This window comes from Chionomys nivalis, chromosome 17 (assembly GCF_950005125.1).
Source record: "Chionomys nivalis chromosome 17, mChiNiv1.1, whole genome shotgun sequence".
NCBI classification, from domain to species: Eukaryota; Metazoa; Chordata; class Mammalia; order Rodentia; family Cricetidae; genus Chionomys; species Chionomys nivalis.
In genome coordinates, this window is record NC_080102.1 from 39,306,635 (window position 1) to 39,319,589 (window position 12,955).

Below are 12,955 nucleotides of genomic sequence, written 5' to 3' on the forward strand. Positions count from 1 at the left end.
CCCTCGCCTCACTCATCTTTGTCCCACACATCATGTTATTAGGGATGTTAGAGGGGTCTGTGTTGTCAGCCTTTGTGTTTAAGTAGGAAGGAGGAAGGCAGTGATGTCCTAACACTATGCAATATCGCAATCCTGTGTTTAGGGAGGAAGGCGATGGTGTCCTAACGCTACGTGACAACACCCACGCTCTTCCCCTCAGTCCAGCTCATCCTTAGGCCTTGCCTCATCCGTGGCATTGCATGTAGTCTTGTGCAGTACGGTGAGATAGATACCTGTGAGGAGGATGCCACATTCAAAGATATTTTATTGTAGCATTTTGTTAATTATTGTTATATTATTAAGCTCTTGCTAGGCTTGATTTTGTAAAATATACATCATATGTATGTATGCATAGGAAAAAAGACTACATCCTGAGGGTCTTGCAATGCAGTGCTTTTTTTTGTTTTTGTTTTGTTTTTTGTTTTGTTTTTCAGGGTTTCTCTGTGTAGCTTTAGAGCCTGGCCTGAAACTTGGTCTGGAGACCAGGCTGACCTTGAATTCACAGAGATCCGCCTGCCTCTGACTCCTGAGTGCTGGGATTAAATGCGTGCACCACCACTATCCAACATGAAGAAGTCCATTTTCTTTACCTACTCTCAGTCAGTGGACACTTGGGGTGCCTTCTTCTGCCACTGAGATTGGTGCTGCTGTTATCTTGGGTTTATAATGATCTCCTTGAGTTTTGTTACAACTCTGTGCAGATTGCATACATGTGAGCACACATATAGACCAGGGGTCCATAGCATCTGTCTCCTATAGTCTCCTCCACCTTATTTTATTTAAATTTCATATTTATTTTACTTTCTGTGTATGAGTGTTTTGCCAGCATGTATGTCTGTGTACCATGTGAGGTCTTGGTGCCACAGAAGCGGGCATTGAGTCCCCTGGATCAGATGGTTGTGAGTTAGTTACCATGTGGGTGCTGGGAATTGAACCCAGGTCCTCTGCAAGAGCAACACATTCTCTTAACCACCAAGCCAACTCTACAGTCCCTTCACCTTAGTCTTTTGAGGCGGTATCCCTTCTTGAGGAGCCCGGAATTCTTCGTTCCGACTAGTCTGGCAGGTTGCAGAGTTCCTATGACACACAAGGCTCTGCCCACTCACTAGTCCTGGGGTTATAGATGCAGCCCTAGCTCTTACACAGGTGCTAAGATTCTGTAAGAATGGGTAAGTGGTCTGTTTCCACCTAAAACTGCCTGCAGTGGGTTTAGGTTCATCAGATCACGAGCAGGTAGGAGGTACCAGTGTTGGTGCCCGCTTGCCTAGGCACTTTTATCTGAGGTGGGAAATTATAGCCATCCTACCATGTGACTGAGCCCATGAGCAATGGAGGGTGAAGGGATTCTTGGGCTCCAGGGTTGGTGTCCTTGAAATTCAGAACCAAAACTAAGTACAAGCCTAACAAATAAAAAGGGGGAACTTGGGGTGGAGATTTTACCAGACAGTGTGGAAGACAGTACACCCCACGTACCCAGCCAGTGGGGGCGAGACAAAGACAGGTGGTTAGGGTTATAAAAGCAGCCTTTGTTTGGAGCCTAATTGGCATGCCCACCATTTTGTCTGAACTAGTGCCTAACCCTGCAGGACCCGTAAATAAACTGTGTTGCTGTTAGAACTTTTAGTCTCTAGTGTTCATTATTAAAAAGTGTGTGTGTCAGCAGAAAAAAAATAACGACAGCTTGAATTTTGAAGGAAAATGGATCGAACTAGAAAACATTATTTTGAGTGAGGTAACCCAGACACAGAAAGACAACTATCACATGTACTCACTCGTAGGTGGTTTTTAAATATAAAGCAAAGAAAGCCAGCCTACAAACCACAGTCCCAGAGAATTTAGACAACAATGCGGACACTAAGAGAGACTTACATAGATCTAATCTACATGGGAAGTAGAAAGTAGAAAAAGACAAGATCTCCTGAGTAAATTGGGAGCATGGAGACCTTGGGGGAATACTGAAGGGGGGAGGGGAGAGGCAGGGAGGGGAGCAGAGAAAAATGTAGAGCTCAATAAATATCATGGGAGCAAAAAAACAAGAAACAAGCCAAACTAAGGCTGGGCATTCAAAAAAAAAAAAAAAAAAACAGCTGGAAGAAATCTTTATCACCATCTCAGCGGGTCACTGAGTCAGCCTGTCTACAGAGAAACTACGAGCAAACAGCAAATAATTGTAACTGTGGATATTAGGGCCTTCTGGGAAACCTACAGGCCATCTACCTGAAATATTTATGTCAGTACCTCCTCTTGCTGCTTGGCTGCCCTTCCTCGCTTGCAATACTGTCTTTTCAGTGGCTCTCTGTTCTAAGACATAGAGAAATTAAATGACTGTGAGTGCCATAAAAGAGAATCTAAGTCTCCTGGCACTGGTAAAAAAAAAATTAAAAAAAAAGTGTGTGTGTGTTCTATTCCCCATATTATTATTATTATTATTATTATTTTATTTTTATTTTTTTTTTTTTACCTAAACTGAGTCTTCTGCCCTGGGAACTGTGGCACCAGTAAGACCGGACATCAACTGAGCAGGAAAGTCAATCTTAACTAAGAAAGAGAATTCGGACGCGGACGTAAACTCCAAGAGTTAGGAGTTATAGGTGGACATAAACAGGATGAAGCGGAAGGACAGAATGATAAAGGGGAGTCACGCTGATGTAGTCTCTGAGAGTGGAGGTTCGCTGGGAATTCAGGTGGTGGAGATCGATCCCAGTGAGAGCCTTCCAAATGCCAGCCGTACCCTCTGCCCTAACCATCTTTCACAGTTTTCAGGTACTGCCATGACATCGTTGACTGTCAGGGCATTAGAGGGTGTGTCATTTAATGCCCAGTTAGAACTGCTAACCGTAGTCTTGGAGGATGTCAGTGCCCTGTTGATACGCCCATCATATCCGTGCCCCGCCCCCCGCAAGGGATGGGCTCTGCCTCTGGCGGTAGAGAGGGGCACCCGTCCGTCCGTCCGTTATTTTCTCCCTCGTTCCCACGCACCCCACCCCCACTCTGCAGCAGTCATGGCGGCCTCGAGGTTAAGTTTGTGTGCCCGCAGCCTTTTGGCTATTCGAGGGCTCCAGACTACCCACGTTTGCTGGAAACCGAGCTCCTTCTCTAGGGCTGTGGTCGCCCGGTCCGCTGTGGCTCGAAAGAAGAAGAAGCAGAGAGAACCTACCCAGCAATGGATGGAGGACCCGGAGCCCGAGGACGAAAAAGTCTACTCGAAGAACCCATACTTCCATGGTTATGACGAGGACCCCGTGGTGGACGAATGGAATATGCACGCCATCTTCTTCTTTGGTTTTTCCATCGTCCTGGTCTTCGGCACCACCTTTGTGGCTTATGTGCCCAACTACGGGATGGTCGAGTGGGCCCGCCGGGAAGCTGAGATGCTCGTGAAACACCGAGAAGCCAACGGCCTCCCTCTCATGGAATCCAACCGGTTTGACCCTAGCAAGATCCAACTACCAGGGGATGACTGATGGACTACTGAGTGGACGTAAGAAGCACTACGTTGCCCCCACCCCACCTGTTCTTCTCTCACTCCCCAGAGCACAGAAAAAAAAGTGCGTTACTCCAGCTAAGACTGTCAATTATTTGGCCAAGGGACCACAGCTCAGGAAGCCTGAGTCACCTAAAACTAAGCTAAAGAGATGGGAGGACTAATTATCCCCTTAATGAGATAATGAACTTTCCTTCCCAGGAACGCGGGGGCTTCCACTTGTGCTCTGCCCATTGAGTCCTGGCTCACAAAAGCAAGCTGGTTCTTTCTCCCTTTTCTTTCTTTTGAATACTTACCAATACCTGGGCATTTTTTCTTGATGTTCTGGGCTCTCTTGTTCTTCCTTTGCATCTCCCCCTGCCCTGCTTCTGTCATGGGGCTGCTTGGTCAACCTCCATGGCTAACTTTCATGCCTAACCCAGAAGCGGCATGGCCTTTGTCTTCTCCGACTTGTGGCATCTGCCAGGATTTTCAGGTTGCCTGCCACTGTTTGTCTTTTAAACGCTGATAAACTTGTTCTTAAGGTTCCCTTTGAGTCCATTTTTAAATGATTGTTGTAAGGTTTACTTTATGTGTGTACACGTGTCTGTGCGGTGGTATATGTGAGTGCAGACATGGGGGAACCGGGGGGCCTCAGAGCCTCTGGGCTGGAGCTGGGAACTTAACTTTGGTTTTCCACAAGGGCTGTATGCAGCAGTTCCATTCGTTGAACCGTCTCTCCAGCCCTGTCCTTTTTTTTTTATTACTGTTTTATTTTTTATTTATTTATTGGGCTGGAGAGATTGCTCAGAGGTTAAGAGCACTGGCTGTTTTTCCAGAGATCCTGAGTTCAATTCCTATCAACCCCATGGTGACTCACAACCTTCTGTAATGAGATCTGGTGCCCTCTTCTGGCCTGCAGGGACACATGCAGGTCGAACATTTATCAGGACATATATATATATTTCTCCGAGATGATAATAAGACAGTAAGTGGTAAATGTGCTGGACTGAATAGAGTCTGGCAAAAGGAAGATTCAGCTTTATTTCTAAGCCCTGTGGCAGTTCTTTATTCAACAAACATGTGTCAGTCACTATTACAGTTATTGGGAACAATACAGTGAACAAAATAATGGTTCCATCCTGTAACTCCCACAGGGCCTCCGTGCGCATGCTCAGCTAATGAAGCCATTCTCCAACCCCAGAGACAACCAGCGCGTGTGCAGAGCCATCTCAGCTGAAGGCTTGTTCTAAATTCTTCCTTCTGGGCCCAGACAGAGCCCTTAGGTTTGGTACCACAGAGCTCAAGGACCCAATCTCTCTCTCTCTCTCTCTCTCTCTCTCTCTCTCTCTCTCTCTCTCTCTCTCTTTCTTTTGTTTTATTTTGTTTTTTGAGATAGGGTTTCTCTGTGTAGCTTTGGTGCCTATTCTGGAACTCATTCTGTAGACCAGGCTGGCCTTGAACTCAGCGATCCTTCTGCCTCTGCCTCCCTAGTGCCGGGATTAAAGCCGTGGGCCATTGTGGCCTGGCAGGACCCATTTTCTTTAGTGCTTGTGGGGACAAGGGGTTGAAATTTGAGAACTAAAGTTATGTTTTAAGTTTTTGGTTCTTGTATGTTTGTTTTTTGAGAGAGCATTTCTCTGTGTAGCCCTGGCTGTCCTGAATCTAGTCCTGTAGACCAGGTTGGCCTCAAATGCACAGAGATCTGTCTGCCTCTGCCTCCCTCCGTACTTGGATTAAAGGTGTGTGTTAGGCTGGAGGTTCTTGAACAAAAAGATCCCAGCCCACCCCCACTCTGGCCAGAAGTCAGGGCTTGCAGAAGTCAGCCAATGCAACAAAGAGATTCCTGCCAGAAGTTGTGCTTACAAAAGGCTGCACAAGATACAAGACAAAGTGGGCACTTAGTTCCGGATTCCAAAGTGACCACTGGACTCAGGACACACTTACTGGACCCAAACCCAGGCAATAGTCTGATACCTTATCAAGCACACCAGTGCCTCACACTTTTCTCCTACAAAATGCCCCTGACCCCGTCTAGCTGTCCAGTTTCACAGACCTCCTTCTGCAGGACTGTGAACTATCCAGAAGTGACTCGTCCCTAAATAAACCCGCCTTTTAGCTTTTAATTTGGCACAACTGGATTCATTGCAGGGGCTAAGGAGAAGCCATTCAGCACGCACCACCACTGTCAGGCTATGTGTTAAGTTTAAATTGCTGCGTTTAAGAGATGTATAAAACAGAAATGCCTCTAACCTGTAACCTCTACTTCCTCAAGGACAGATAACTAACTGCACAGGACGTGTTTGATCACACATAGGTGGGAGGTATGCAGGCAGGAAGCACTTCTGGAAGTACATCCCGATTGGACGAAAGTAGAAGTATGTGGCCTTGTGGGTTTTGCCATTATTATTATTATTATTTAGTTTTTCAATACAGGGTTTCTCTCTGGCTTTGGAGCCTGTCCAGGCTGGCCTCGAACTCACAGAGAGCTGCCTGCTTCTGCCTCCCAAGTGCTGGGATTAAAGACATGTGCCACCACCGCCCAGCTGTGGGTTTTGCCTTTATAAGCCCCTGACTAATACCGTTTGTAGCCATTCTCTGGGGATCCGGGGTGGACCAGGCCAGTGTCCATTGTTCTGCCAGTATTTAATAAAGTTTGCTTCAAATTTGGCTCAAAAATTGTGGTAGTGGGCCCGGTGGTGGTGGCGCATGCCTTTAACCCCAGCACTCGGGAGGCAGAGGCAGGCGGATCTCTGTGAGTTCGAGACCAGCCTGGTCTACAAGAGCTAGTTCCAGGACAGGCTCCAAAACCACAGAAAAACCCTGTCTCGAAAAACAAAAAACAAAACAAAACAAACAAACAAAAAAAAATTGTGGTAGTGGCTGGGTAGTTGTGGTGCACACCTTTAATCCCAGCACTCAGGAGGCAGAGGCAGGTGAATCTTTATGAGTTCGAGGACAGCCTGGTCTACAGAGTGAATTCCAGGACAGTCAGGGCTACATAAAGAAACCCTGTCTTGAAAAACCCCAAACCAAAACAACCAACCAACCAACCAAACAAACAAACAAACAAAACCAAAAAGAAAAGAAAGAGAAAGAAAGGAAGGAAGGAAAGAAGGAAGGGAGGAAGGGGTAGAGGTTTTATGGTCTTATTGCTCAGCGGGGCTAACAGGATTTGCCCAGTTTTAAGTCTCCAATCCCTCCAAGCTGATGCTGGCTCTATTCTAGGTGTGAGAAGTGTTTTTCTGTTTGTTTGTTTGTTTGTTTTTCTCGAAAAAGAAACAAGCATTCTACATGTCTCTCCATTCTTGTAGACTTTTATGTAAATATTTTAATCTCTGCACCTGATAAATTTTTGTTCTTTTTGGGCCACCCAGCCTTCTCCGTGCTAGCCGGCCTAAACACAGATCCCTTGGCCCTGCCTTCCCTTCCGCACGGATTATTTTGAAGCTAGCCAATCAAGAAAGATTGTGAGGTCATCAGCACAGCCAGTGGAGAAAAGACAGTCACCACTTCCTGTAGAGAGAAAATCTCAGGAACCTGCTGCCTGGGTGGGGCGTTCTTGCTGTTTAACTGGGAACTCTGCTTTGGCCCCATCTCTCCAGACTCTCTGAAAGCCTGCCCCAAACTGGCTCCTCCCCAGAGCTACTCAAGACTGCTCTGCTCCTACAGACCAGGTCCCTAGACCCTGGGTGTGACTTCTCCTCCCTAACTCCCAGATGACCCTGGAGTTGCTTTGTTCAGATTAAACCTGGCCTTATTCATTTGGCTTCTTCATCGGTGGAGAAACCTACCGGCGATTCAAAATCCCACTTGCTAGACAGATGTGGTTCTGGAGCACCCTTTTTTTGTTTTTGTTTTTTTTGTTTTGTTTTTTTGTTTTTTTTTCGAGACAGGGTTTCTCTGTGGCTTTGGAGCCTGTCCTGGAACTAGCTCTGTAGACCAGGCTGGTCTCGAACTCACAGAGATCCGCCTGCCTCTGCCTCCCGAGTGCTGGGATTAAAGGCGTGCGCCACCGTCGCCAGGCCTGGAGCACCCTTTAAACAAAAAGAAATTGGTTTCCCAAGCTATTTCACTTTATTCACGTGGTGGTTTGGGGTGTTTTATTGAGACAGGATTTCTTTTTTTTTTTTTGAAAATCTATTTTTTTTTTTTTTTTTTTTTTTTTTTTTTGGTTTTTCGAGACAGGGTTTCTCTGTGGTTTTGGAGCCTGTCCTGGAACTAGCTCTTGTAGACCAGGCTGGCCTCGAACTCACAGAGATTCACCTGTCTCTGCCTCCCGAGTGCTGGGATTAAAGGCGTGCGCCACCACCGCCCGGCTGAAAATCTATTTTTTAATTTTTAATTTTATGTGTATTAGTCTGTGTGAAGGTGTCAGATCTTGCAGCTGCAGACAGTTGTTAGCTGCCATGTGGGTGTTGGGAATTGAACCCAGGTCCTCTGGAAGGGCAGTCAGTGTTCTTAACCACTGAGTCATCTCTCCAGCCCCGAGATAGGGTTTCTTTGTGTAGCTCAGGCTAGTGTAGAACTTGCTCTGTAGACCAAGCTGACCCTGAACTCAGAGATCTGCCTACCGAGTGCTGCCACGACCCCCTGGCAGATTTGTTTGTTTGTGTTTGTTTTTTTTTTTGTAGCAGGTACCACAATCTCTTTTCTCCATACTGTTAAGAGTGCTTTGCCTCTGGTTAGGTCATTGAATCAAGGTGAGATGAAGGGATGCTCAAGATCATAGGGGTAAGGCTGTTGGTAAGCACGAGACTAAGTGCTATTCCAGAACTCTGGGTAGGTGTCCAAATAACCACCAGCCAGGATCCCACCTTGGAGAGAATGGCACTTTTTCAACAGATAAGAAATCTGAGCAATCAGACAAGACAAAAGACAACTATTAAAAAGAAACCTAGCCAAGCTTATAACCAGTGACAAAATAAGTTATGAAACTAAACACCTAGTTAGAATGTTCTATCAGTTTGCACGCAGAAAACAAGAGTGATCGTCATATGTTATTGTTTATTTATTTTATGTGTTTGGATGTTTTGTCTGCATGTATGTCCACATACTAGTGCATGGGATCCTATGGGACTACAGTTACAGACAGTTGTGAGCTGTCATGTGGATGCTGGGAATTGAACCCCTGCCCTCTGGAAGAGCATCCAGTGCTCTTAACCACTGAGCCATCTCTCCAGTCCCTTGGTTTTGTTTTTAGGCAGAACCTTGCTACATACCCTTGGCTGGCCTAAATAAACCCCAGTCTCTGCCTCTGCAGCAATGGGATTATTGGTGTGTACCATCACGGCTAACAATAAGGTAGTTTTATTAATGTTTTTCCTATACCAGTCCCACCACAATCCTTCAGGGTGAAGCCACTGAAACCCAAAGGTGGAATAATTTGCGCTGAGGCACAGACCCATGTTGGATCAGTCGCTGTGGCCTCCAGTGTGTCCCTTTAAGAGGAAAGTTCGTCCCTGGCAACTGGTGCTGGGAGAGGGCCCTGGGGAAGCCCTGGGGAAGGAAAGGAACAAGACTGGGGGAGGGGAAGCCCGGCCTGTGGGTGAGTTTGAGAAGCAGAGCAAAGCAGCACTGTGGGCAGAGGACCTGTGATTTCAGTCTGGCGGGATGACGGGCTCTTCTGGGTCAAGACGGAGGGTCTGTGGTAAGTGCCTTCCACGTTTGATTTGCATGGTGTGGCTTCTACCTGGAGTGTTTCCCCACTCACTTCTGTTCTTCTGCATGCCCAGCTGTCTCCTGGCTGCCGTCGTTATTAGAAGGCGGCACAATAACAAATCCAAAGAATTCAGAAGCTGGGCATGGTGGCATGTTTCTAAGGTTCCAGCGCTCAGGAGGCAGAGGCAGGTGGATCTCTGTGAGTTTGAGGCCAGCCTGGTCCACAAAGCAAGTTCCAGAACAACCAATGGTTGGTTATGTAGTGAGACCTTGGCTCAAAAAAATTCTCAAAATAAAAATATTATTTTTATATATACAAATGCTTTGCCTGATTGAAGCATGCTTAGTGCCTTTGGAGGTCAGAAAGTGTTCGGATCCCCTGAAACTGGAGGTGGCTGTGAGCTGCCATGTGGATGCTTGATCCAGGGTCCTCTGCACAAGCAGCAAGTGCTCTTAACCACTGAGCTGTCTCTCCAGCCCCAAAATATTTTTTTAAAGTAATAAATAATTTAGGAGCCACCAGTAGTTTTCTTTTTCTCCACCTGGAGCGTGCTCTTTCGAGGGTGGACATTTAGGCCAAAAGGGCTTCTGGAGGTTGACAGTTGACCTTGGCCCAGTGACTCTTTTAAGTCAGTTCCTCTTCTTAGAAGCTGTCCACAGGCTAGCTAGCATAGGAAGAAGGGGTAGCAGGGAAGCCATGGCTTACAGAGGCTCCTGGCAGACCTGCTGGGAATAAGTGGAGTGGGACTATTGGGTTATTTTTCCTTTCATTGTCTCTCAAAAGGGAAGTCCACTGAATTTAACAAGGCCAAGGGCGCATGCTCAGATAGTGTTTGCTGAGTGGAGGCTGTTGCTGTATTGTCTATGGTCCATCTGGGACTTCTTCAGCCAGCGGGGACAGAATAGTGTTGTCTATGGATCAAAGCGCAGCCCTGGAGTACTGGAGAGAGCGTGTGAATGTGCGAATAAGCCAGTCTCCTCACAGCCCAGGCCAGGTCTGGAGAAGGGCTAGCATGGCCATTCTGATTCACTTCCACAGATGAACACCAGGCCTAGAGAGGGGAAGGCCTTGACCAAGGTCTCAGTGTCAGAGGCTCTGTCCACATCTATAGGAATTCCAGCCCAGAAAGGTTTTGTTTTTGCATTTTTGTATGTATGTATTTAATATCGCTGTGTATATGCTATATAAGAGGGTGCATGTGTGGAGGTCAGAGGATAATTTCATGGGATTAGATCATGCCACCTTAACAGTGGGCTGTGGGGATGAACTCTGGTCTCGGGATTACCAGCAAAAGCTTTGCAGCAGGGTCACTGTCTGAGGAGTATCTTAGAGTTCCCAGAGGGTGTTTGTCAGTTTAAATGACCTACCCAATCCGATTCTAGTCCTTGTTATTCAGCTGATGCCCTGAGAGATGGCCTGGTGGAAGTATGGGGGGAAATGCGCCCTTAGCAGGGGGCCAGGTTAGGTGGGGAGCGATGAAGGCTTGGGGGAGGACTTACTAAGATCTTATTGGCTGGCCTTTAGAGCTGGGTGAGGAGCGAGGAAGATCCGGTGGAGTAGATGTGACTGAGTAGGGAACGGAGGGTTGCCAAACCACCGAGTGACAGATAGGGACCAGTGTTTGCATCAAGGTGTGGGGGTTGGTGTTCTGGGACGAATTGCAGCTGGGCCTTGCTAAAAACGGGGACAAAGAGCTTGGCTGTTATTCACAGGACTCTTGAAATTCAGGACAGCCTGGCTCACGGGAGCCTGGCAAGCCTTGGAGTTTGGCCGAGGCTTTGGGTACCTTGCAGGTCTATAGCGCCGCCTGGTGTCCATACCTCTCTTGCAGTATAAACATTTTCCCGGAAGAGGGCAACATTGCTCGCCAGGACCTGTCCCCAGGCTCAGCAGGGTGTTCCATTCAACGTTGTGATAGGTCCCTGCTGAGTTCTTGGTGATTCTTCTAGGCCAAAGCCCCTGGGTCTGAGCCTTGGGTCTCATGTTCTTCCTAACCAGCACGGAAGTCTTCTTCTTCACCCCACTCTGGCCACACTCCTCTAATCCTAGGATGAACAGCTGCCCTGTGTGCCTGTCTTCCAACATCCACAAAGTTGTTCCCAGAGTGGTTAGCAGTGACTTCTTAGGAACCCTTTGTCTCTGTGTTGCTGTTGCTTACTGTCTTAAGATTACTATTGCTCGGATGAAACCGCACAACCAAAAGCAAGGTGGGAAGGAGTTTGTTCGTCTGGCGTTTCCACATTATACATAGTCCTGTCACTGAAGGGAGTGAGGCCGGGAACTCAAGCAGGAAGAAACCTGGAGGCAGGAGCTGATGCAGGGGCCATGAAGGGGTGCTTCTTACCGGCTCGCTCAGTCTGCTTTCTTATAAAACTCAGGCCACCAGTCCAGGGATGGCACCACCCACAATGGGCTGGGCCCTCTCCATCAATCACTAATTTAGAAAATACCCTACAGCCTGATCTAATGGAGACATTTTCTATTTGAGGTCCCCTCCTCTCAGATGACTTTAGATTGTGTCAAGTTGACATAAACCATCAGGACGCTCACATTTTTCAGAGCATTATTGCTATTATAGTCTGTTACTTTTTTTTTTTTTTTTGAGATAGGGCTTCGTTCTGTAGCCTAGCTGGTCTACAATTCACTATATAGTCCAGGCTAGTCCCAAATTAGTGGCAATTTTCTTAGCTCAGCTTCCCAAGTGCTGGGGTTGTGGGTAAGGCATGCGCTATCTATCATACCTGGCAAGAATTTTGTTTTAGAAAAAAATAACGTGAGAAATTAAAGCATACCTCTTAAATCAGTGTTAGGCTTAGTGAAGCTCCCAGAGGCAGGATAAATGGCCCTGTGGTCCCATAGCTGGTCTCTGAATGTGTCAGAGGGCTCTCTTATGTGCCCCGTACTCAGTTGGTGTTTATAAATCTGGACACAGGACTCTGACCTTTCACAATGCAGCACAGCCTTCCTCACCCAAATTCCTGTTGCCCTGCTCCATCCTCCCGAGTCCCACAGCCTGAAAGGCCATGCCTCACACTGCTGCTTACTCTCCTGCTCACCATGGTGGCCTCCCGCTTTTCTGTCCCCCAGTATTCTCTTTTCTCAGTTTTCTCTGGTTCAGCTGCCTGGAGTAGACTGCCCACTCCACCTGGGCCCTGCATCATCTGCGTTTCGGGTAGCCACCTCGTCCTTAGCGAAGCCTCCTCTAACCTAACGGCCATCCTCCCTCCCTCACAGATGTCATCTGGCATCATCACCTAGGCTCTCCTGTCACCTGTGTTTGTCCCCTAGCTTTCTTCAGAGTATGATTCCTGACTGGATGAGGCTTCATTCCTGACTGTCTTCCCTACTGGTTGCTGTCCCTAAACACAGAGCCTGGTGGCTCCCAAGGGGTGAAGGATCTCGGGTCTGGAGTTCAAGGGGGATACTAAGGTTGAATGAATTTACCCCAGATTGACTGGTCTCAAGTCTAAGGGGGTGGCGGGGGAGACACACCTGTCATTTTTTTTTCCTTCAGGTGAGTCAGGTGACTATACACCTCAGCAGAGGACTGACCTTTGCATGACACTGATTTAAGGAAATGCACAGGAAACAGCTGTGGGAGGCTTGTCTTAGTAACCTGAGACGTACTGAGCACGTGATCTGTGCCAAGCACTGGGTAGAACACTCGTCACTTACCGCTTGGTACTACCCTACCAAAATGGGTAGAACACTTACCGCTTGGTACCTACCCTACCAACGTGGGTAGCCTGGGCTGCTATCTGTGTACAGATGGCACAGATTCCTGCCTACTG

General features: G+C 47.4%; 1 protein-coding gene across 1 annotated transcript; it reads left to right on the forward strand.

The window, feature by feature from the left end:
- The first annotated feature begins 3,041 nt into the window (after positions 1–3,041).
- LOC130888344 (NADH dehydrogenase [ubiquinone] 1 beta subcomplex subunit 11, mitochondrial-like) lies at positions 3,042–3,503 on the forward strand. Its single transcript, XM_057791226.1, has one exon. The coding sequence runs from the start codon at positions 3,042–3,044 to the stop codon at positions 3,501–3,503; it is 462 nt and encodes a 153-aa protein (XP_057647209.1).
- Positions 3,504–12,955: the final 9,452 nt, after the last annotated feature.